General features: G+C 52.6%; 1 protein-coding gene across 11 annotated transcripts in view; it reads right to left on the reverse strand.

Annotated features, from left to right (window-relative positions):
* Nucleotides 1-26,736, reverse strand: part of LOC135259249 (ELKS/Rab6-interacting/CAST family member 1-like) — a 218,688-nt gene that overhangs the window by 40,404 nt on the left and 151,548 nt on the right. For 8 of the 11 annotated variants that reach the window (XM_064343383.1, XM_064343384.1, XM_064343386.1 and 5 more), the window contains 2 exons: nucleotides 25,442-25,589; nucleotides 9,024-9,125 (listed from right to left, as the gene is read on the reverse strand). In XM_064343383.1, coding sequence (XP_064199453.1) covers nucleotides 9,024-9,125; nucleotides 25,442-25,589 — 250 coding nt within the window. Of the gene's footprint in view, nucleotides 1-6,608; nucleotides 6,677-9,023; nucleotides 9,126-25,441; nucleotides 25,590-26,736 lie in introns of all 11 variants that reach the window. The other 3 variants (XM_064343391.1, XM_064343392.1, XM_064343393.1) reach the window with 1 other exon arrangement.

Consider the following 26,736-nt stretch of genomic DNA (forward strand, 5'->3'; position numbering starts at 1 on the left):
AACGTTTCCCGGTTTCCACGGGCGAACGGCGGTTCTGTGAGCTCCACCGGCGGGGAGGCCCATAGTGACGGACTGCGGGGCAGAACCTCGTCCCGGTCCCAGAGCGCGGGTGGGAAAACAAGCGGTTCTGTTTCAGTTTGGGCCCGCGAGCTTTCTCGGAGGGACAGGTGGTGGCGTGGTTCCCTCGGTCGTACCCCGTCTGTTTTTTTGTGCGCTCGTCCGCGATGCGAACCCGAGCGAACGCGGTGGCCTTGGCTGCGTCGCCGGCCCCTCTCCGGGCTCCAGGAGGGACAGCAGAGGCTTTAATGCACCATTAAAATGTTCCTGACCGACGCCCCCCCCCACCGCCCACCCCGTCCTGACCAGGTCCAAACTCCGACGGGTGTGAGGAATTGGATCTGCAGTGTCGTCATTGAACCTGTGTGTGTTACGATGTGCAGTGTGATGTTGTGTGTGGCGTGTGTGTGAGAGTTGATGCAGGTACGTGTAGTGTGTGATTGCATGTGTGACTGTGTGTGTGTGTGATTGCATGTGTGACTGTGTGTGTGTGTGTGCGTGTGAGCGAGTGGTGATGCATGTGTGACTATGTGTGTGTGTGTGTGATTGCATGTGTGACTGTGTGTGTGTGTGTGTGTGTGTGTGTGTGTGTGTGAGAATAAGTGTGCGTGTGCGCATTCTTGTGTGTGTCTCTATTCATCTCTATCCATTCATTTTTAATCAATACATCTCTCACCAAAAAAAACGCTCCAGCGTGGAATACCCAATCAAACGGGCTGCCAGGCTCTTTGTTGATTTGAAGGAGAACACAGAGACGCGCGCTGCCAGCCGCCACTGCTTCCAGAGAGCGTGTTTTTGCGCGCGGGTGCGAGCGGGGCCCGGCGGACGGCGCGATTACAGCGTGGGCCGAGAGGAAAGAGAGAGAAAAGGAAAATAAACCTGCAGCATCAAAGAGCGCGCCGCTGACACACAGCCCCTTAGCGACCGCGAGCTAGCAGATACACAAACAGCCCGGGCGGCTTTCACAGGCAGGGGGAAAGAGAGACAAAAACACAACTCGCTCCACTTTTCCATGCACTGGGGGGGTGGGGGGGGGGTTAAATTAGCGCTGGCTGGTTTTAAAGGTTTTCTTCTATTCACCGACAGCAGAAGGAGGGACCGAACCTCCGGGGAGTCTTAAAACAATCTCGAGGATGAGGAGTTTTAAAAACGCTATGGCAGGATATGGACTGAGGTTCGATAACAGCACACAGTCAACATCAGAGGCTGTGATGGCAGAAGCTTTCAGCTTTCAGACACAGTCACACACACACACACACACACACACACACTTTACCTTGGCTTTTCCACTGGTATTCTGAGGAGACCACAGAAAGGAATAAAAGAGCCTCATGACAGAGGAAGGGTTCCAAATGATGGGCGTGGGATGTGACAAAATCTCTTTTTGGAAGCTCAAACACTCCACTGCCATGTTGTGAACCACAACTGAACCACAGCGCCCCCCCACCCCACCCCACCCCACCCGACGTTAGCCACGCCAGGTTTGGCAACCTGAGACGGTGGCTGAGTGTAACCAGCGCTGTGAAAACACCGCTTTTTTTAGCAGAACAGAAAGACGTGAGAACGAGCACACATGAACACTTCACACACGTGGTCTGTGTGCCAGCGCTGCCCAGCCCTGGCATCATCTGGGCCTCTCACAGAAATCAAGGCCAGAGATGCCAATCAAGCACGGAGGGCGGGGCCATGTAACGCCAAGAGCTCTGGTGAACCAGAAACAGAACTAGAGCAGGTTCCTATCAGCCATAATAACCAGAACCAGAGCAGGTTCCTATCAGCCATAATAACCAGAAACAGAACCAGAGCAGGTTCCTATCAGCCATAATAACCAGAACCAGAGCAGGTTCCTATCAGCCATAATAACCAGAACCAGTACCAGAGCAGGTTCCTATCAGCCATAATAACCAGAACCAGATCAGGTTCCTATCAATCATAATAACCAGAACCAGAACAGGTTCCTATCAGCCATAATAACCAGAACCAAAACAGGTTCCTATCAGCCATAATAACCAGAACCAGATCAGGTTCCTATCAACCATAATAACCAGAACCAGAGCAGGTTCCTATCAGCCATAATAACCAGAACCAAAACAGGTTCCTATCAACCATAATAACCAGAACCAGAGCAGGTTCCTATCAGGCATAATAACCAGAACCAGAGCAGGTTCTTATCATTCCAGCCATAATTTAAAAAAACTGGAATGCTACAGGAGGAACAGATTCCACTTATTTATGAGAGGACATGACACTGTGCTGCGTCACCATGATTCTCATATCTACCAGGCAGCCCCGTAGCCGGGGAGGGCCAGGTTTCGGTTAAAACCACATTAGCTCACTCACACATTAACAAAGAGACACTACTCCGAGGATCATCTGACTGACTCAGATCCTTGGCAAAAAGAAAAAATAAATTGTGAAAACACAGAGCAAGTGTATCTTATCAGTACAACCTCTGGTCCAAGTTTTCTCATGCCTTTTACCGAAACACAGCTTTAGTCCGTCCAAAAGAGCACTTTCTCAGGGATGGATATCAACTCCCAGCTCACATCTGGGGGACTTGGAGCTCAGTCTCTCTGGTGAGCTGCACACACTCAGGTGCAGCCCCCGGGTCTCTCCGGCACAGCCTCAAAATCTACAGCCCTCTGGGGCGTAAACTGACGCTCTGGCCCGCTGGGGAGTCCGATCCAATCACACGGGCCTGGAGAGCTGGCGTCTGGCCGATGTGCTGCTGTTCACACCAGCTGCGTCTGCCAGGGCAGTAAACAGCAGTGGCCCAGTGTCTATCAAGGCTAGTGTCACTACACAGCTGGTACACCATTATACAACACATACATATACACTATATACTACAACTACTACTGGCAATAACAAAAGTAATATTAATAATAATTTTAAAAAGAGTAGTAACAGTTATTACCATACTTAATACATTCACTAATTCAAAAAAACAGATTTAATTAATATTTTCCATCATGTACTAGCAGCACTAGTGTCAAAACTCTGTTAGGATAAAGCCATCTTCCTATCCACAGCACCATGCCACCATTCTGTGCCTTGAACCCTATTCTCTGTAGAGAACATGATCATTCAAACTCCACAACTAAGAATCAATATAGTGAGTATATAGTGGACAGGCCTGAGACTTTGTGGAACTTTTATTTTTTCAAAACCCTCTAATGTTATCAAGCAACAAAGCAAAATAATTCCCACCAGGGAGAAAAGACTTTCTATACGACGGATTCTTTCCTGTACCTGACCAACAGAAGAGTTCTTCTTCTGGTCCAGCCTGTAAAAGCACTGAACCCAGAGATTAGTTAGCATGTCGGAGGCAGGCCCCGTGTTCCTCAGTGAAGGGTGAATTTATGACTCCGGGCGGGGGACGGGATGCTGGGTTTACGCGGAGTTCAGCGGGGAGTGACTCCGCTCTGGGGCAGCTGGGAGCGCTGCAGAACGAAGCCCAGGAATGGCACGCGGCAGCCGAGCCGGACTCCGTCTCTCTCCGTTACGCAACGCGCGGTGAGGCTTGTGTAACGTCTGCGCTCGACAGAGAGAGGCGGCCATCGCACACACGCACGGCTTCCTTCCTCGCTTTTAACTGGTTATGGTGTTCTGTGTAATTGGATTCTGTGGCACGTGTGTGCCAGGCCTCACCAACACCCCCAAAAAAAGGGGTAGGGAGGTGGGGGGTCTGTGGCTCCATGTGGCAGGAGGCTCAAGGTGGGGTCCTACCATTCTCCACCGGCTCCCAGAGACCAAGGCCCACACAGAAAAGCCCCAACACATGAGGCAGCCTAGGCAGCCTCTCTCTTCCAGAGATTTAGACTGTGTTAAACTGCACCAGATAGTGATAAGCAAGGGCTGTTTACAGACAGTGCTGCAGGTTCCTGCAGAGATCCACTGTCTGCAAAGACAGGAACCGGTACCCAGGTTTCCCCAAGTCTGTCTTTCCTCACTGTCCCATTCCACACCAACCCACCTCTGGCTCTAGGACCATCAGCAAAGAGGAATAATAATAATAATAATAATAATAATAATAATAATAACAATAATAATAACAATACATTGTATTTGCATGGTTCATTTTTAAGGTGGGCAAGACAGTTCTTTTGCTTTATTCACACAGGTAGGAAGTAGAGAGGGTCACAGACAGACACAGGACCACAGGAGGAGGCTGCTGCCCACGTGCTATAGAGTCAGGTGCCCTATGGACTGCCCTATACATTTCACCATATGGCTCGCTTCTAAGGCTCAAGGATACTTAACATCAATCACACGATAAAATTCAATATTAACAAAATTAGCCATTCATTTCCCCCTCCAGGGCAGGCGTCCAAGTCTTGGTAGCAGAGAGATAAGAAGCGCGCACACGCCAAGAGCTAAATCCTTTGCTTTTCTTTCCCCCGGCTGCAGAGCGGAACCGTTTTCACATGCATATTTTTGAAAGCCGTTGGAGAAGGGGCGTACTGGCCCAAATGAAAATGCGTTTTGAGGAAGCAGAGCAATGGCTTCCCTGTGTTCTGCAGGAAAGGGCACAGTTTGGGTGAAGGAAAGAGAGATAAACCATGCACTCCTAAGTTGCTGACCTGAGCATTTAGCATAACCTTTACGGGACACTGTAGGCTGGATGCACAGTAGGGCCCCAAGTTCAGCAATACTGGTTTTTCTGTTGATTCTATTGGATGACGGTTTCAGAGCTCTCCAATGGGAAACCAACACATTATGACATAGTTGAGGTTAAGGCCCAATAAAAACACAGATACGCATCGATTCACCATTGTGACCGCTTTAAAAGCCACCAGCGGCCAACAGAAAACAAACAAAGGCAACCCAGAAAAACAACAATAAAATAAAGATAAACAGAAACAGAGCCTCACATGAAAGAAATCAAGGGCCAGGAAGCATGGCGTACAAATAAACCTACAGCAATCTGGATGAATGTAATGAACACATGCACTGGAGAGAGACATGGCGTCATCCCTCAAAGTAAATCTGCTCAAAGAGCAGGGCGTAAATCGCGTGTTATGCAGAATCCGGTGTTCTTAGAAATTCCCATTCCCACCCCTAAAAGTAAATAATAAACTACAGGATTTCTTTTTTTTTTTGAGTCATGCAAAAATGAGCAGTTCCTCTAATCTTGTGTGCACATATATGGTCTATGAATTGTGATTCAAGTGCTCTCCCATAAACCGCAGAGACACCGTTGCTGCTGCATTTGGGAAAGCTCTAAGTGCTGACGGCAAAATCTTGATGAAATGGTCACGGTTTACATCTCGAACTCAAACATTTGCACGCGCCGTAGAGAAGGACATCCATTATGCTGTGTTTGCAATACGCCGCTCGCTAATAAGAGGAGGGGAATTCGTGGCGAGCCGTTTGATTGGGTGTCAGACACCGCTGCTCTCCCACACATCCATCACTGCGGTAAACGCAGTTTGAAAAGTGGGGTAAAGGAGGCGACTCCGCCTGACGGGGTCCGATCGGAGCCTCCAACGAAAGAACGGCCTGACGGGAGTAAAGATGGAAAAACTAAGCCTGGGGGATTGTTCACCTTAAAAAGGAGCATTTAATGCTTAAACAGACCGGGCCGCCCTGGCCCCGCCCCGGCCCCGCTCTGGCCCCGCCCCGGCCCTGCTCCGGCCCCGCTCCTCACTCCCCCGCCTCATCGGATATGCGCCCCTCGCTCTCCCTCGCTCTGCTAACTCCATCAACACGGCCGGCCAGCAGCCGCGGACTGCAATTACATCAGCAGCAGCGGCAGCGGCGCTGAGACTAGAAGCAGTAATAACAATAATAATAATAAAAATAATAATAATAACGTGACTAATCACTTTAGCACGAAAGGTGCCGTGGGCGAGCTGGCGCCCTGCTGGATAGCGGGCATTCCTAGGAGATACGGGCGCATCCATTTTGGACTCGACATTCCATCAATCCGAGAGAGATCGGGACAGCTATACTGGAAAAGGCATATGGGATTTTTATTGCTTTTTGAGTGCTCCTCTTGAAGATCGTAAACCGTCGTAAAAAAAAAACGCAGCAAGGTCACTTAAAATATAGGACAGCAAATCTGAGTGAATATTGCATTTCAATGCGATTCCCTGTGACGGATATGGAAGCGATTAAAACCAAACTTGTGCTACATATTTATATCTGTGGAGAGAGCACACTGAACCAATGAAAGGGGTCCAGCAGCCCTAGAGCTTCAGAAGGGGGAGGCGTTTTTGGGTTGTTTTGCCAAATCCATGTGGTGTGCGTTTAGTTGCAACCCCTGCTTCAAGGCCCGAAAAACAAAACGATTCATTAGCAGCACAAACACCAACGAGCATCAACGCCAGCGACACAAAGCTCTGATCATGGAACGGCCATTATGACAAGCAAACAGTCCAGGATGGAAACGCCACCAACTCAGTTCAGCAGGACAGTAAACACAAAAGGAGAAAGAAAGGGAGAAAAGGATGAATCAAAAAAACTGAATTAAATGAATCATGCAGGCAGGTAAAGAGGCAGGTGATCACATGGTGATTCTTCATTTCCATTTTTATAAAGTTGCTCACCCTTCTGAACAAAATGGCATCAAGAGAGGGCATCTGATTGGCTATGCCCAAATGCCCTCCTCGTCATCCTATTGGTTGAGAGGCGACATGTTTTGCCCAGCGCAGCATGGGATTGGAAGAAGAGTCAGTTAGTGCGTGAAACATAAGAAATATTAAATAAGTAAAGCCGACAGAAATGCAGTCATCAGTGGTTCTTGACGTGCTGAAAGAGCTAGTGGGGGAAAAAAAAGAAGAAAAAAAAAGAAAAAGGAGGTCCCTGCTTCTGAAAGTCTTTGCAGGTTATACACTTCTGTCACAGAATTTGATTAGACTGAAGGCAGCAAAATGGAGGAACTTCCAGTGGGAAGACAAAACACTCAAACACTGGCAAGAAAAACTTGGTGTAAAGAAATCTCAGGAGGAACTCAGCAATAGAGAGGGAGCCCATCATTCACTGGCCAGCAAGGTATCAATATTTATATCTTTGCATTATAAAACAGCTAGGTTCCCTGAGTCCAGGGTTCTAAGGCTTTGAATGTAGGAACATGGAAACCTGAGTATTTAGCCTCAAAGGGCAGACTCTCAACGTCTTTGTCTCCATCTCCATCCCTCTCTCCCTCAACACAGGAAAAATAAATCTGACACTGCTCATGATTGAAACCTTTGCCAATCCAAAAAAACCCAAACTGAACCTGCATGGAGGAACTGAGATGTTCACTCCCACAACCATTCTGCTGCCTTCACTCATCATTAAGCCTTTAAGGCCTAAGATCAGAAAGACGTGATTAGAATGTTCTTAACTGGACATTCTAATGCTGATGTAACGATGACAGTGGAATTCCAGAACACTGACACAGAAGGTTGAAAAAACATTCCCAAAAAACCCACAGTACTCTTTCAAAGGGTTAAAGTAATAAAGTATGGTGGAAAAAAAACAAGGACAGCAGGACAGAGAGAGGCTAGAAGTTAGAAAGGATTAGAAATGGAAAAGTGATCTGAGCTTTAACACTTGGGCGGCAGAATGAGAGAGCACATTTCCCCTGTTCCCACGGGCCTGGGGAAATACCTGTAATTAATAATGTCAAACCCTATTGTCTCTTTCACACTGCTGTGTTTCTACAGCGCTCACCAGCGGAGTGGGGTTATGGGGCAGGACTCGTTCTGTGGTGCGTTCCTATTTTGGTTGGGAAGTGTTCTCGCCGTGAAAAATGAAGCTGAACTGTCCCTCTCCGGCGGGGGGGCCCTGGCTTTAAGTGTTTTTTTGGCAATCCGAGACGCGTGATCCCAGATTAAGCGGCCGGACGGTTCGCGGGAGCCCTGCGTTTCCTCTCCGCCTATTTTATTTCATTTTTTTTTTTTGGGAGAATTCTTTCTGCGACGGCCGCCCTTCCACTCCGGGGCCCGTGACGGAAAGCAGCCCCCCGCTCCCCTCGCAGAAGCCCCGCCCGGCCGCTCAGCACCGCGGAAACGTCCGGAACGGGGGCGGGCCGCGGGCCTGCCAGATATCACGTTGAACAGCGGCCGTCGCCACGAGCTCGCGGCTCGATTCGGCTCGGCGGCGTGGGGTAGGGTTACCCGCGCTACGCCCTCACCGCGAGAGAAGGGAGTCCAGACACCCCCCCCCCCCAACCCCGCGCACATTCTGTGAGAACATGCAAAAACCAGCCAGGCGGGGGCACATGGGGTAAATATAAATAAACCCGCTTTATTAACACTGACTGCTGGAAACATAAACACTGAGGCCTGAGGCCTTCACTGTCTCCTGCGCTGTGTCCAACGGGGGAGCGGGCCAGCTGGCCGCCTGTCTGCCTGCGTTAGGCCTGTGCTAACGCTACGCTAGCACAGCGCTGCGTACACAGGCAGCGCACAGAAGCTAAACGCGCCCTGTAGCGCTAGAGCTAAGAGGCTGTAGCGGAATAAGGCCTTAACGCGGGCGGAAGGAAGTGTGCTTTTCTGCGGCGCTGATGTGAAATGATGAAGGAGGTTGCGGCTGCGAGCGTGCCGTTTTACAGGATGTGAGAGGGCTCATTTCCTGTTCCTTATGCTGGGCTGTAACAACTTTCACTTGTAAATCAGGAAAGGGCCTTTAGGAATAAATTAAACTTGACCGATAGAAAGGGAAATAAATAAATGTGGGCATTGGGAGAGCCAGATAAGTGGGAAGGAACGAGAGAACTTAGAGTGAAGGAAAAGAGGGCGAGAGAGAGGGATGAGAGGACTCTGACTGTAACAGGAAGTGCAGGTTCCCTCCATCAACTGTATGGAGGAGTGACCCATGCTGCTGGGCTGTATGGCATGTTTGGTGAGACTACACCAGTGTGTGATACAGTGCTGACAGTGCTGTGTGAGCTTACTCTAGTCCTATTCTGCTGTTTATGATACAGTGTGCAATGAGGTCACTCCACAGTGCTGCGTGCTCATTGGTTGGAGGCCCACCTGATCTGGAGAGGGTTTGTGGTTGGTCTGCTCGGAATGCGAAGAGGCCTTGAGGTGGTCGTCCTCGTAGTTGTCGGCCATCAGCTTCATGCGGTTCTGCGTCTGTCGGAGAGAGGAGGATGAGGAGGAGGAAGAGGAGGATGATTAGAGGCAGTCGCATCGACAACTGGCCCCCCGTAAATCAGAACCGATCGGCCGTTCGCTTCGCAAAGGCCGAGAGACGGCTTTAAAACGTTTGCGTAAAGGGTCAGCTGGAATCCATTTTAGGCTGGGGTGGGGTGGGGGTGGGTGAGGCCCTCAAAGAGATCTTTTAAGCCGTGGAGTGCCGGGTGTGAAAAAGCAATAAAGGCAAAAGAGCTTTTTCTGCGGCCCCAGATGGCGGACAGTGTCAGAGAGGAGCCAGAGGGGTGATATACTGCAGCCCGGCATGGGGAGAGAGCAGAGGGCACCGGCAGGGAGAGGGGGCTGGAAATTTACTGCACACACACACACATGCACGCACACACACACACATGCACACAGACACACGCGCACACACACACACACACGCGCAAACTCACACACACACACACACACACACACGCTCACACACACACACACACACACAAACACACACGCTCACACACATACGCACACACACACACATACGCACAACCACACACACACACACACCACATGCACACACACACACACACACACACACACGCTCACACACATACGCACACACACACACATACGCACACCACACACACACACACACACACATACATACAGACGCTCACACACACGCATACTTACACACACACACACGCTCACACACACGCATACTTACACACACACACACACGCTCACACACCGCATACTTACACACACACACATACGCACACCACACGCACACACACACACACATACAGATGCACGCACACACACACACGCACATACAGACGCTCACACACACACACACACACACGCGCGCGCAAACTCACACACGCATACTTACACACACACACACACACACACATGCATACTCACACACACACACAAACACACACACATGCACGTACACACACACACCACTCAACATGTGTGAAAGCGCTCACGCACAGCACACACAATCACCCGTGCCAGTCATATACAGCGACACTAACAAGGCGGACTGAGCCCATATCAGTTCATCAGCATGTGCTCCCAGATGGACTGGAGATGGGTCAGGATGCACACACTACATGGGGTATTCCCTGTGGGGTTCAGTGCACAGTGTTCTGCCTGCATTTAGCTAAACAGATTCATTCAGTGGAACTGCAGAGGTGGAAATGACGCTCGTATGTGTATTAGGGTTGGCACAGGTAGATTTGTGTACTATAGCACCAGAAAGCTAACCTGCTTCTAATAAAATCTAGGCTGTCTCAGAGTGATGTGTAGGGTTATTTCCATCCTTATGTTGCACAGGAAGGGGAGTGTCTCCCACAGCAGAGAGGTCTGTGAGGCTGTGGGGGGAGTGACACACAGGAGAGAAACGGCTCGCTTGGGGGTTTGGTAGGGGGGTGCGTTAGCTTGCACTTTTTGTTTCCAAAAACAGCCTCCCTCTGTCACCCCTGAAACCCCAAACAGCTGGTGAGAGAGAACATGTAAGATCTGGGGCGAGTAAGACAGAGAGAGAGAAAGAGAGCAAGAGGACCCAATGTGCAGTACTCCCTACAAATCCCCCACGGATTATCTCTAGAGCGTAGCCTCGCGTAGCTTCCTAGCCCTGTGTGTGCTTAGTGAATGGCCACCATTTACCTGTGCAATCCTGATGCAGAAATTAAATCAATCAATACAAAATAAAATGTGCTTTTCAGCTCTTTAACAGTGCAGGCTACAGCTCCGCTCCCTGTCCGGTTTCTCTGACTGGACCCAGTCAAAAAAAAATGTGATGGTCGATCTCCTTTTTCTTCGGTTACCCTCAAACCTCCGCTGCCCACCTCCCCCATTTTCTCAACTGAAACCCAAATACCCAGTCCAGCCATGGAGACGCTTCGCCCCGGCAAGCCTGCGTTTGGTTCACATCCCCACCCCCTCGACACGCTCCACTACACACGGAGTATGTGGGGAAATGAGGGCGGATAAAAATTAATCTGGTAATGGGTGCAATACCCTCCGCTTGGCAGTGCGAGCTGTAATTACCTGGGGAGAGGGGACCGTGCAGGCAGGGCTCCAGAGGGGGGGAAGGGGACATCATCCCAGCTCCTCTCCCAACCCAATTTCAGCAGATAAAATTTGGGAAAGGGCCAGCTCTTCTAGTTCACGCTGGATTGTTTTTTTGTGGAAGTTTTTCTCGCATCATATCAGGGGTGTCTCCATAGAGACAGGGAGCCAAGGAGGCGCCTGCGATTACACTGTCAGACACTGCGGCGGTGCTCAAAGGGGACCCGTGGGGGCACACACATTCACACACACTCACACTCACACACACACACGCATACATGCACACACACACTCACACGCACACTCACACGCACACGCACTCACACGCACACATGCACACTCACACACACACTCACACACACTCACACACTCTCTCACACACACACACACACACTCACACGCACACGCACTCACACGCACACACACGCACACACGCATACACACACACTCAAACACACACACACATACACACACACTCAAACACACACACACAGACACACGCATGTGCGCACGCCACACACACACACACACAATCGTACGTACACACACTTACATACATTCACATGCACACACAGGCCATTGTGTTGGGGCTGGTGGCTGGACTAAGGCCACCTGCTGCAGCTCCGGCACTGATCAGGGGAGGAGGAGTGAAAGAGTCCTCCACAAAGAGGCAGTGAGGCCTCTCCACGTCCCCGCCCGCCCCCTCAGAGCCCCCCCCCCCCACACAGAAAGTGCTCCCCAGCACATTAACGTGCACCACATAAACTCGGCTCCAATAAAAAACCCAAAACAAACACATAAAAGACTCCCAGTGCAGCGTCCCATTCCGCCTGTCTACCCCAGGACGTCTGAGGGCCCTGCTTACACGCGCACACACGCACACACGCACACACACACCAGCGCACACACACCACCACCCCACCACACACACCACCACGCCGCACCACCACCACCACACACGCACACACACAAACATGCAGACACAAACACACACACAAACGCACAGACGGAAGACGAGGTGCGTGAAAGGTTGCTATGGCAACAGCGTTCATGTCGTAACAGCAGTAAGGGAGGCATATGGGTGAGGACAGTATTCATCAGACAATTAGCCAGAGAGGAGTCTGATCTTACCACAACCCTTTTGTAGAACAGAGGCAATGGTCAAACCCAAATCTCCTATTAATCCTTGTCTACTAGTTCTTCACCAGGCTCCTGTCTGGGGGGTACACTGTCAGTATTAGGCCTGTTACATACAGGAAGTCCACATTTAGACACAATGTGGCACGCTGGAATCTTCCGTATAACATACGCTAGACTGTATTTAGGCGGTTCAATAAAGTTTTTTTTTTTAAATACAGGGATAAATGCTTTCCCTGCGCAGGCAAAGCAGGCCAATTCAGACGCGAAACGCTGCAGTCCGGTGGAACCGAGCTGGTGGCATCGGGGGAAAGATGCCTCCCCAAAAGGGTTTCGCCTGAAATTCTGCTTGGAAACTTTTCTTTTCTCTCTGACCTTAAAAGTCAGAAGCGTCTCCCCTGCGTCCCTCCTTATGTAAGCCCGCGCTTTTTTCCATTTTGTTTCTTTTTTTTTTGAGGATTTGTTCCACATGCTTTGGCGGTTACTGTACAGGGATTCGGTCTTCATCCCTGGGAAGTCGAGATTAAGCTCCCAGGCTTGTAGCACTCAAAGCCCTATGGATACGCGGAGCCGGCCTGAGTGGGGGGGGGGGTACGGGCTCGGAGGGAGCATTACTCAAGCCCCTTGACAGCCCTCCCTCTCTCCCTCCCTCGCCTGCGCTCCCCTTCCCTCGTCCCCTCCCCCCCCGACAAAAACAAATACACTTAAAAATGACGATACTAAAAATAAACAAGCTTTCCTCCCGCCCGCGAAATTACGGACCCGGGGGCTGCTCCGCACCTGCGAGCGAAAAACCTCTCCACCAGCACAGCTGCGCTCTGATTGGCTGCTGATGATGATGCACTGACCCGTGGAAAAGCTAACACAGTAAAAAAAATAAATAATAATATTTGGGTGTATTTGTGGACAGGCCTGGACTCTGGTACAGAGGCTGAGTGCCGTCTGGCCCATCGGCTTTGACAAAGGCGGGGTGAGGGGCAGTTAGCGCATTCAGGCCTTGCGCTACGGCGGGGGAAACGTTAGCCCCGCGGGATCATTTAAAGTGCCGCAGGACGGAGTGAGGATGAGGAGGGAGGTCGCCGGACGAACCCAATTCAGCCCCTTTAATGAACGATTGGAAAACTGAATGGGGCAAAAGCTGCTGTGGGGAGCTGGGGCGACGGCACCTCCATCTTTAACAATCTGCCAAAGTATTGAATTTATAGAAAAACAAAACGCACGTCAGCCCACTCCAATCCGGGGAAAAAAATTGTTTCTGTGTCTCATTTCCACGACCATAAATCAGGCTAAATAACTGCTGGGTTGAGTTTTAATACCGCTGATTTCCATGGCCAAGTTCCTTAAAGTTAATGTATAGGTCTGAGGAATATTTTAAAGTATGAGCTGTAAAGTTACTGGAATAGTTCTCGGTTTAAATACAGTTCAATACATTCACATTACTTTTAAATGAGTGTGTGACAGCTCTTTTCCATTCCTTTAAATGACAGTTACAGTGTTAAAGACGGGCACTTTCTCCACGAAAAACCCACTCCAGCGCCTGCTTTGGGGATTATAATAAAAAAAGCTCCCACTGGTCGAAATTAAAAGAAAGGGTATCCATGACAGACAACAACGCGAATGACAAATCGCCACAAAGCGGTGCACTGCGCCCTTTGACCCTCGGCCCAGCATACGCTGCCGGTGACATCATTAGCTCCCATTAGCACAGCGACGCTAAGCCTTCCCAGAACGGGCCTTGGCCAAGGCTGTCCTCCCCTCAGTGGAAAAGCACAATTGGGAGATTTCTGAAAAACAATGGAACGCGTGCCAACCATTGGACCAGAGACGTTGAGTTAACTAAAGAAGTTGGGGGGGGAACAGGGACAGGGGACGAGGGGGGGTGGGGAGATGGGAAGGAGGGTAAGAAACAGAAGGGGTGGGGAGATGAGAGGAGAAAAGAGGAGAGGAGAAGAGGAGGAGGAGGGCAGGCGGAGTGGTAACTGGACCCCTCTTCCTCAGCAGTGGAGATGTCTCCAGGGCAGTGTTGATGAACTCTGAACACTTTCTGCAGCGCTGCTCCAAGGTGGCAGAGCAGCGGGGGACATTCTCACCAGTGAGCAGGAATTCGTGGGGGGGGGGGGGGACATGTGTTAGCTATAACGGGGGAACTGCAGACTGGAGGGGGAAATAGGGAGTGGGGGAGAAGGGAGGGGGGGAAAGAGAGAGAGTAAGGGAGAGGGGGAGAGAGAGAGAGAGTAAGGGAGAGGGGGAGAGAAGTTAAGCCCGTTAAGAAGCCCCCCCCCCCAATTGCCAGAGCCCCTTACGCCCGTATATAAAACAATTTAAGCAGGAAACAGGATCCCCTGCCTCGGTGGCTGTTGGAACGAAGCCGGACAGTGTGGGTGGGGGCGGGGGGAGGGCACACGTGGCTGGAGCCCCGCTGGCCGTTCGGGAGGGCGCTCTGTTTTTTTATTTTTGTTTTGCCGCGCATACCTTCATGCTCCACATACCGCCACTCAGCGTGCGGGTTAAGAGGGGTTAATGCAATATTTACAGACTGACTGGACACGTACAGAGTAACAGCATCGCCCCCCCCCTTCCCCCCCCAAAAGGGTTTCACTGACATCCTCACAAGGAGGAGAGGGGCTGGGATTTGGGGTACCTTCTCCCGTTGAGAAGGAGAGAGGGAGCAAGGCCCCCCTCCCTCTTCCTTCTTTGGTGTCGCCAGCCGATTAATTAATACTATGGAGCGTCTGGGACACCAGGGACAGCTAATGGGCTTTCTCCCTCTCACCGCTGGCTAATTAATTAAGGGACTTTGGGCAGTCGGAAAGTGCCTAAGGACTGTGTGATACTGGGATCACTTCATTCTGCTTCTCTCCCTCTCCCTCCCTCCCTCTCTCCCTCCCTCTCTCTCTCAGACTGGACAGACCCAGAGCACCGCTGACAGTAATTGGCTGGAATGCTGGTTTCCGCTCCAACTGGGGAACTCATTCGCTCACTTAATCTAATCATTTTCACAATTATTTTACTTTTCCTCCATTAACATTCTCTTCCCTTTCCCCCCCCCCTCCCTCTTTTGAATGTGCTGATGCCAGAGGAAAAAAAAAAGTCAGAACAAAAAAGCTGATAGTCGTAAATATGCTTAGTCATGATTGCAGAAATGACTTTTTCAGAGCGGAATAAAATCCCCCTTTTGTTAATCTCGTAATTGAGGTCATCAAAATCCATAACCTAGAAATAACAGCCTTCCTAGTGTTGGTTTTCACCGAACGCAGTTAATGTCTCTGCTGCCTCAGTATACAGCTTAAGGAAGGAGGGAGAGAACACATCCCCAGCAAGCGGCTCCTTCCCTCAGAAACCTCCCCCTGTCAGACGCACAACTGCCCCTAATCATTTCTCACTTTGGGCCATTTCTATAATTCAGTTTTACAGCCTCTAGTGCAGCTTCTGTATTTTCGTTCTCTTTTCCGGGTATGAGTGGAGGAAGCGCGACGTCAGTCGCGTCGATAGCGACTCGTTAGCGGCTGAGCGCGAGGCCGTCTCTGAAGTCCTTCTCACGGCGTGCGGGGAGGCCCTCGCCCCCTTCACAGGTGTCACGCGACAGACCGCTCCGGAACAAGAGAGGAAACAGTGCGCGTCTTCAAACTGTCAAGTTTTCCCTCCCTCACCGAAGGAGCGCCACGCTCTGTGTTTCATACGTCTAATGAACGCATCACGCGCAGCAGCCTCCATCTGGGTCGCGGAGCTCGACGGCAGAGACAGTGAGGCGGCACAGCAGACCACTCAGTGCCTTCTATGGAGCAGAATTAGGGCAGGCAGCGCTCCGGCCAGCACAGCCGAGGACCACCATTACAGCAACAGCACTCAGGCTAGCACACAGCTAAGCCAACACAGCCGAGGACCACCATTACAGCAACAGCACTCAGGCTAGCACACAGCTAAGCCAGCACAGCCGAGGACCACCATTACAGCAACAGCACTCAGGCTAGCACACAGCTAAGCCAGCACAGCCGAGGACCACCATAAAGCAATAGCACTCAGGCAAGCACACAGCTAAGCCAATACAACTCAGCACAAGAATACAGGCTGGAATAAAACAGTCCCTGATGCTATTTAAGGTACTTAAAGGTAAACCCTCCTCTAGCCAAGGTAATGAATCATGACCCGTCCCTCTCACTATCCAATGACCTGCCGTTAATGTGAACACACACGCTGACAGCTCCAGCACAAACCACAGCAGCGCTATTCCAATCACCGCATTTCACATTATCTGGGGGGGGGGGGCATCATTTGATTATAAAGCCACACAGTAACTGGCACGCGCCGGTGGTGGCCAGGGGATCTCCATCTGTTGGCTCCTGTCCTGACTGAGGGCTGCCCCCGCCAGTCAGCCTTGCCCCCCTCCAGCTGCTGCGGGGCACCAGGGCAGCAGAGGCTGATGGGAAGGGACATCTCTTAGTGGCAAATTAGAGTGGGGATGAGGGGGGGAGGAGGCAAACACATTCAATCTGTCTGGAAAAGTCATGTTTTATTAACTCTGCTGTTACAGGAGAGGAGGGAGGAGCTCTGGTGTTCCCGCCCGGCGTCCCATCTCTGAGTGTTAAAGCGTCTCAACCCAGGTGTGCAGATGTGAGGAGGCGAGGGTTTGCGATGAACACCTCACACCTCACACGTACATACACACACACATATATACATACAGACACTCACACATACACACACACTCACACACACTGCAACACACACACAAAATATAAACCCCTGGCAAAACCATTTTTTCCCTAAATCCAAACCATATGCTGTTCCCTCAGTCCCCAGTCTCCCTCGCGTTTGGTAATGTGCGCGCTGTGAGGAGCCAGTGGGACGTCCCGCTGAGATTCATGGCTATTTTAACGCCTGCACATAACCAGAGACCCCGGAGGAGAGAGAGTACGGGCTTCTTCCCCAGCTCACCCCCCCCCTCCCCGCCACAGAACGCAGAGCCCGTCCTTCTGAAGACCAGCGAGCCCATCTGAGCACGCCCAGGACCAGACTGCTGTGTGTCATGGCTAACTGCCACCATCGCTACGGGCGAACACTTGCTTTGCGTCCCGCAGCTCGACTGCAACAAGGCTTCTGAACGGAAAAACCATCAGGGGGAGTCACTTAAGAACGCGGAACAGACAGACGTATCTATCTCCGTAAATATGGGTCCTAGGTGGAATTAAAAGCACCGAGGCCAGGTGGATGATTCCTGTGTCAGGGGGGAATAACCGGGCCAGGAGAAGGAGTTCCATCCCAAAAAAAGGCAGCCCAAGCCCAGCAGGATCTGTCGAGAGGAAGCCGCCCCCCCCCCCTACGGCAGTGAGCAAACGGGCGGCCTGAGAGCGCCGTCGGAAACAAAAGCTTCTGGAATATTACAAATATTATCTTCTCCCCGGCCTCGGCTTCCCCCGGTCCGTCTCATTTTCATATAAGAGCCGGCGCCCGCGGCACCCCATCTGAGCGAGGCCGGGGGCCTGCGATTGGGCCCCACTGAGAGGGGAGGCGGCGGGGCGGGGTCAGCAGCCCGAAGCTCATCTCCCACCCTCCGCTGCTCAAACACCAGCAGGAAACCAAACCGCCTCCTTATTATTGATTTGCAGGTTTATCTTTGTGGTGTAAAAACATGTTCAGGTTTTTCTCTTTTCCGTGACTGAGGGGCGAAGAGGAATCCTCAACCCATCTCCGGGAGGACGGAGTCATTTGGGCCCTTCCGTTCGTCAGGGCGGGAGGGGGGGAGGGCTCTGATGGCGCAGGCGCTTCGTCATTGGCTGGGAGAGGCATCAGCACCCTCGGAAAGACACGCCGCAGAGCGGCTGAGACGAAACAGATCCTGCAATAAATCAGACGCTTGTTGCAGTTTTGTTTTTGTATTCTCTCTCGCCCTCCTTCTTCTTCTCCTCTCTCTCTCTCTAGGTCTCTCTCCCTCTGCCTCTCTCCCTCTCCCTCTCCTCTCTCTCCTCTGTCCCCCTCCTCTCTGCCTCTCCTCTCTCCCCTCTCTCCTGTCTCTCTCCTCTCCTCTCCTCCTCCCCTTCCCCCCCCCCCCCCCCTCCTCTTTCCCCAGGCTTGTTGTTTCCAGCTCCTGACCGCTGGCCCGTGAGACGGGCTCTAATTTAAGGGCTGTGATCTGTTTGGCCGCGGCAGGCCGGAGAGGCGCCTGCAGCCGAGCCCAGGGCCCGAATAAAGAGCCGCTTTCAAACACGGGCGGCGCTGGACTGACACGGGCCCCGCCACAGAGACCAGGGCCCCGCCACAGAGACCAGGGCCCCGCCACAGAGACCAGGGCCCCGCCACAGAGACCAGGGCCCCGCCACAGAGACCAGGGCCCCGCCACAGAGACCAGGGCCCCGCCACAGAGACCAGGGCCCCGCCACAGAGACCAGGGCCCCGCCACAGAGACCAGGGCCCCGCGCGCCCACAGAGACCAGGGCCCCGCGCGGCTCCCAGAGACCAGGGCCCCGCGGGCTCCCACAGAGACCAGGGCCCCGCGCGGCTCCCAGAGACCAGGGCCCCGCTCGGCTCCCACAGAGATCAGGGCCCCGCCGCCGCCGCCATGTTTTTACACTCTATTTACTCCCGGACGTGTTTTTTCACCAGACGAGATGCTGTCCATGTCGGTTTTTTTTTTTCGTTTGCCTTCGCCGCTGGGTTTCGGGCGCGGGTCCTCAGAAAGGGGCCGGGCGTCCTTTCCGCGCCCGCGCAGAACACCCGCGGCACCGATGGGCGAAGCGGGCAGCCGAAGGGGCGGGGCAGGTGCTGGAGAACACCGCGGATGTCGCCGGTGTCGTATTCGCCGCCGTCATCGCCCCTCTTCGGCAGGGCAGGTACGCCCGCGAGGCCTCTGCGCAGACAGGCCATTTTTCTGCGGATGGAATTACCCGCGCGCCGCTCCAGGACCTGTGGGAACCAGCGCTAGCTCCAGCTCTGAGGTTTCCAAGTGCCACCAGACTTTTTTTAATGCACATGTATACGTCTCCCGGTGGACTTGCAAACAGCAATTGAGCTTAATCACTGTTAGTTATTCCACTGCCCTCAGAACAGAGCCAGGGTTCACCCTTCCACAACTCCCTCCCTCTCTCTCTCTCTCTCTTTCAGACCCTCTCCCTCGCTCATTCATTCTCTGACTCCATCCACCTGATTCGACAAAGTACCCTCAGCGCTGAGGTGAGAGCACCCTTTTCTGAAGCGAGCCGGAGTGTTGAGCCTTAGACTCAGACCTCTTCCATTCCACTGTGACTACAAGAGGAGGAAGTCTAGCCCCAGTAACACTTTCTATGAGGAAAGTGTTAGGCCTGCTTTCACAGTGACTTATAACTGTCAGTTACAACACACAAGGACAAGTACAGCAAGTACATACAGACATGCATGCTGACACATTTGCATGCACTCACGTACACAAACGCTCGCGCGCACACACGCGCACACACACGCACACACACACACACACACACGCACACACACGCACACACACACACACGCACACACACACACACGCACGCACACACACAACACACACACAGGACTTCTCAGCAGGGTGAGCGAGTCTGGCACTCTGACATGTCTGTTCTCCCTGCGGAAGGGCTAAAAATACACAATCACTAGATCACCGTCAGGCGGAGAGGGACGGGAGCGCACGGCACTCCCAAGCTCCTTCAGCTCCAGCATCACGCCACTGCAGCCACAGTCCATTAACTCCCCACACTGCCAAGCAGTCATTCCCCACACCTCCTCCGGGGGCGGGCTGGGGGACCGCTGACACACACACACTCTCACACACGCACACATATGCACACACATACACACACACACACACACACACACTCTCACACACGCACACATATGCACACACATACACACACACACACTCACACACACCCTCACACACGCACACATATGCACACACATACACACACACACACTCACACACACTCTCACACACGCACACATATGCACACACATACACACACACACACTCTCACACACGCACACATATGCACACACATACACACACACACACTCACACACACCCTCACACACGCACACATATTCACACACACCATCACACACACACAGACATGCACATCCGCATACCCCCACACACACCTCTCTCACTCATACACACACACACACACACACATCTCTCTCTTATACATACACACACACAAACCACTCTCTCTCTCCCACACAAACACACTCTCTCTCCCTCCATCTCCATCTCTCTCTCCCTCTCTAACACACACACACTCACATCTCACTCACACACAGAAGGAAAACCCCGACAAACACAGACATACAGTGCAGTGAACATGGGAAAAGGCAGGAAACCTCTGATGTGATCCATCAGATGGAAGCAGAACGTTACTGTGCGTGGTGGAGCCGGGGTTAAAACCACACAAAAGCAGCCCAGACCAGCATCCCAGAGGAGCGCAGAAAGAGCTCAGTGTGGCCAGACACGGAGGTGTCAGCAGGCCCAGCCACGCGGGGCCAGGGGAGCGCCATTAATGCCCTCCATCACATCACACGTAAACAAAATAACTTTGTTTGGAACTATTTTCAACCTTCTTTTTCCACAAATAAATCGAATAACACTCCTTCCTTTAAAATAAAAAAATAAAAACCCTTTTACAGAAAAAAACATTTTCATACAGCGCTGTCTCCAGTCGAGAGAGTTACGTTGGGCCTGCGTAACATTTAGAGGGAGTTAAGGTGAGCTGTAGGTTTTAGGGTCACAGCTCATGGGAGTTAGAGGGAGGCAGGATAAGCAGTAGGACGTAGGGTCAGAGCTCATGGGAATTAAAGGGATGCAGGATAAGCAGTAGGACGTAGGGTCTCAGCTCATGGGAGTTACAGGGAGGCAGGATAAGCAGTAGGACGTAGGGTCACAGCTCACGGGAGTTAGAGGGAGGCAGGATAAGCAGTAGGACGTAGGGTCACAGCTCACAGGGGTTTGTGGAATTCCGCCCTGACGTTCTCCGCCGCTCTGCTCCGGACAGGGCAGCCCCAGCGCGTGAGACCCGGCTATCAGCCCGGCTCCAGGTGAGCCCCAAACGGCAACCCTGCCCCCCCCCCCCAACTCCCCCCACCCCATCTCGAGCCGCGCAGGTCTGTGTCCAATTAGCAGGAAAGAGGCTGCGGGTGCGCAGGGGGAGAGTGGGGGGGTGCCCTGCCCCATGACTTACTGCCTGAGCGCAGGGCCGTAAATCTGCACTGATCCCCAAAGCAGCTGAAAAGTTACTTTACACAGAGCGGACGTCTCTGAGGGTCACAAGGTCAAACGCTGCAGAGACTTGAAAGCACTGGAGAGACTGAAGGACAGGAACAGCACTGCAGAGACTCTGTGGGACAGGTACAGTACTGTAGAGACTCTGTGGGACAGGTACAGTACTGCAGAGACTCTGTGGGACAGGTACAGTACTGCAGAGACTCTGTGGGACAGGTACAGTACTGCAGAGACTCTGTGGGACAGGTACAGTACTGCAGAGACTCTGTGGGACAGGTACAGTACTGCAGAGACTCTGTGGGACAGGTACAGTACTGCAGAGACTGTGGGACAGGTACAGTACTGCAGGGACTCTATGGGACAGGTACAGTACTGCAGAGACTCATTGGGACAGGTACAGTACTGCAGAGACTCTGTGGGACAGGTACAGCACTGCCCAGGCTCTGTGGGACAGGTACAGTACTGCAGAGACTCATTGGGACAGGTACAGTACTGCAGAGACTCTGTGGGACAGGTACAGTACTGCAGAGACTCTATGGGACAGGTACAGTACTGCAGAGACTCTGTGGGACAGGTACAGTACTGCAGAGACTCTGTGGGACAGGTACAGTATTGCAGAGACTGTGGGACAGGTACAGCACTGCATAGACTCTATGGGACAGGTACAGTACTGCAGAGACTCTGTGGGACAGGTACAGTACTGCAGAGACTCTATGGGACAGGTACAGTACTGTAGAGACTCTGTGGGACAGGTACAGTACTGCAGAGACTCTGTGGGACAGGTACAGTACTGCAGAGACTCTGTGGGACAGGTACAGCACTGCCCAGGTTCTGTGGGACAGGTACAGTACTGCAGAGACTCTGTGGGACAGGTACAGTACTGCAGAGACTCTGTGGGACAGGTACAGCACTGCCCAGGTTCTGTGGGACAGGTACAGTACTGCAGAGACTCTGTGGGACAGGTACAGCACTGCCCAGGTTCTGTGGGACAGGTACAGTACTGTAGAGACTCTGTGGGACAGGTACAGCATGCCAGGTTCTGTGGGACAGGTACAGTACTGCAAGACTCTTGGGACAGGTACAGTACTGCAGAGACTCTGTGGGACAGGACAGTACTGCAGAGACTCTGTGGGACAGGTACAGCACTGCAGAGACTCTATGGGACAGGTACAGTACTGCAGAGACTCTGTGGGACAGGTACAGTACTGCAGAGACTCTGTGGGACAGGTACAGCACTACAGAGTCTCATTGGGACAGGTACAGCACTGCCCAGGTTCTGTGGGACAGGTACAGTACTGTAGAGACTCTGTGGGACAGGTACAGCACTGCAGAGACTCTATGGGACAGGTACAGTATCTATAGCAAGTGAGCCAGCCGAGGGACCTGGACTGTTCAGCTACGTATCAGGATAACAGTGTTGCTTCTACAGTGAGTCTTTTACAAAAACAGCTCATGGGACGTATGTTCCAGAGGGGGACTACAGCACATGCCCTCATATGGGACTCAAACCGGGAGCAGTCGGAACATAATCATGTCTAAACGCTACCGTCTCCGCAGCGACCAAATAAATGTTGATACAGTCTAGCTGAGTCCCGAGGAGAAAAAAAAACAGCTATGATGATATTCTGCAGAGGGGGGCAGGGACGTGTGCGTGCGTGAGCGTGTGTGCACATCTGCGGGGTGCAGGTCAGGCAGCGAGCGGGGAGCGCGCTCGTGTTGCATGCGCGTAGCGTGCGCTCTTAGGAGGAATCGCATTACGGAGCCAATTTCAGCCCGAGTCCTGCAGCTTCTCGGCACGCTGCTCTTTTGATAAGACGGACGAAAATTTTCCAGACACGTTTCATATAACCTCGCCTTCCGTGTTTTTTTTTTTTCCTGACTCCGGTGAAACGTCTGCCGCACTTTACCGACTGCCGGGGAAAACTCACAGAGGACGACGAGGAATTTTCAGCTTTCGACGTTTCAGGAATTGATTCCCGAAGAGGGAACGCGTTCTGCTCCGCGGGGGGGGGGGGGGGGGGGTTAGCAAAACGCTCCGGGTTCAGAGCGCGTCCTGGGGCGTTTGTTCCTGTTTTTACCACATCGCTGCTCTTCTGGAAGCCGACAGACCAGAGAAAGGGTGTGTGAGAGTGAGAAAGAGAGAGAGAGAGAGAGCGAGGGAGGGAGAGAGAGAGAGAGCGAGGGAGGGAGAGAGAAAGAGAGAGTCAGAGAGAGGGACAGAGAGAGAGAGAGAGAGAGAGAGACAGAGAGAGAGAGAGAGTCAGAGAGAGGGACAGAGAGAGAGAGGGACAGAGGGAGAGAGAGAGTCAGAGAGAGAGTGACAGAGAGAGACATGGGGAGCGTTCCTCTTTTGTCCGACCTTCAGTTCTGTCTCTAAAGCTGATTTCTCAGGCGTCAGTCCAGGAAGCGGCACGTTTATGACCGCACGCGACGCAGAGGGGTTACAATAACACATTTGGCCCCCGCGCAGACCAGGTCAGGGGTACAGCACAGATTCCTCTGGGGCTTCAGTCAGGGTGGCCGGGCCAGACCACAGCATGGCGTGGGACCTTCGCCACAGCATCGAAATCCTGTCACCCCCCCACCAACCCCCCCCCACCCTCAGAGTACCCCATATAAGCAGCTATTAACTCAGAGGAACTTTACAGCCACTACCATGGCCTTTAAGCTTGGGGGGCTATCAGTTGTGTTTGGTGAAAGGCACTCAGGAGGTCAAAGGGCAAATGAATGAAGAGCCCCCCCCCCCGTGTGTCCAGGGCAGAGATGCGTGCAGCTCTCTGGGGAGTGACAGGCAGCTCAGGGTGACAGACTGCAGGCCCTCTCCTCTCCTGGGCCCACATCCTGCCTATCTCTTACACTGACAGCCATTTCCTGTGGAATGCTGCAGCCGCCCCGCCCCTCCCCAACCGACGGCCATCCAACACACAGCACACTCCCAAGGATAGACACTCACACAAAGACACAAACACACACACACACACACTCACACAAAGACACAAACACACACACACACACAGACACAGACAGACACAGACACACACACAAACAGACAGACAGACAGACAGACACAGACACACACACACGAGTGACTGGCTGACAGAAGCTTGCCAACCAGCACATCCCTGCAGAGACTCCAGGATTGGCCTGTTTCGCTTCTGCTACACATCAGTGCTACAGTATAAGTAACCTTGCCCAAGCCCTGGAGAAAGACAGAAGGACCTGGTTGTGTGTGAGTGTGTGTGTGTGTGTGTGTGTGTGCATATATAGAGTTGGGAGCCTGCTTTGTGTATGTCCGTGCATATTTGTGTTGAAAATGTGTGGTTGTGGTTATGCTTTTTGCGAGCGCGTGTTTGTGCAGTAAGGGTGTGTTTGTTTGTGCGTGGGTGGCTGCCCAGTATGCATGTGGTGACCGTGTATACGAGCCCTTGTGTTACTCTTGTGCCTGTGTGCGTGTGCAGTAAGCCAGTGTGTGTTTGTGGACTGCTTGTGGGGACCTCCAGAAGAAGATGAGTAATCCTAAAATTACCCTCACTAGCAGGCTAGTGGTTTGACATCTGCAGCCTGTTATCCCACCTCCAAAACCAACACCCCCCCCCATCCCAATCTTTCTGTCCGTCCATTCTAACCTCACCCCTTGACAGAACATTGCAGGTCTGTGGCTGCTTATTTTCTACCCCTTCATGTGTTGTGCCTGAGGGGCAATTTCATGTTTTTAAAAGCCTACAAACACAGAAGAGTACTGTGGAAACAGCAGGTCAGAAAACCCAAGATTTAAAAGATAACTGACAACAGCCCCGCATTCCGTGGTTGCCGTGGATGTGTGAGGCCCTAGAGCTGGCTGGCACCCGGGGTCATGTGACCAGCTCCTCACCTGCTGCTTGAGCTGCTGCACCAGCCGGTCCTTCTCCCTCTTCAGCAGGGCCACCTCGTCCTGCGTCTTCTTCTTCTTAGAGGACGAGAGCTCCAGCAGGGCGATGTTGGCGTCCTTCTCGCTGATGGCGGCCAGCAGCGCCTCCTGCCTGCGGGGGAGGGAAAGGGGAAGAGGCCGAACGTTAAGGACGAGGCGGGCTCGGAGAGGGAGGGGGCGTAGACCGAACTCTGGACTCTGAAAGGGGTGCTGGCTCGAAATCGGCACACAGCACAGCAACACAGCAGCTGTCTCCCGTCAAAAAGATAATATGTGAAATATTTCTCCATTTTAATGGGGGGGGGGAGCAGCCGACGTTTTATCTGCGGCTCCATACATCACATGTGAAAGCAGGAGCCTAATGAGGGAGGAACGGGCTCCTCTCCTAAACCAGCTCCTCTGTGGGTCCCGGAGAGCGGAGAAGCCCACCTGCACTGTGAGGGGCTGCAGGGTCACGTTGGATGCAGTCCTTAAAGCACACACACCCGCACACGTACGCACACAAGCACATACATCCAAACCGTTTTGGCAAGGAAAGAGAAAGAGATGAGCGGTCTGATTAATAGCTGAAAGTGTGGAATGTGTGAAGAAGCAGGCTGAGGAGACGCAGAGGACTGCAGGCGGCTGACAAAGGCCATGCTTCTCTCTCTGGCTTTCTCTCTCTGGCTTTCTCCCTCTCACATTCTCTCTCTCTCCCCCTCTCTCTCTCTCCCTTTCTCAGAATGGGGGGAGCACTGGTGAGCCCCGGCTCTGTGCCCTATCGCACCACATCCTACCATACACAGGAGCTTTGATCCCGCCCCCAACTATGACATCACGGCCGTGAGCAGAGGAGGACAGCGTGGGGATTGGTGCATTCAGGGATATGCACTCTCTTTGCCCCACCCATACACCCCCCCACCCTCACCTCCACAGGTATTAAGCGCACAGCTGGCCTTGCCAGGATTATCATGCATGGCTTTTTAATGGCGTATAAACACCGGGATGTACAGAGCCGCAGTTGTTCTGCCGCACAGTGTGTAGTCAGCTAGAGCGGGTCATATTAATCACAGCCGGGTCGTTCGCTTCCCTCCTTCCGCTCATCAGACAGGGGGTTTCACACCGCCCACACGGCGCCAGGCCCTCAGGCCTCTTCCACACGCGTGCTTGGGGTTTGTTCTTTGTCGAGGGGGTTTGAGGCCACCCCCCTCCCCCCATACGAGACACCCCCGTCCCCGTCTGTTGTCAGCGCATCTTCCCGCCCTGGCGCTAGCCGCTAA

Source organism: Anguilla rostrata, chromosome 7 (genome assembly GCF_018555375.3).
Source record: "Anguilla rostrata isolate EN2019 chromosome 7, ASM1855537v3, whole genome shotgun sequence".
NCBI classification, from domain to species: Eukaryota; Metazoa; Chordata; class Actinopteri; order Anguilliformes; family Anguillidae; genus Anguilla; species Anguilla rostrata.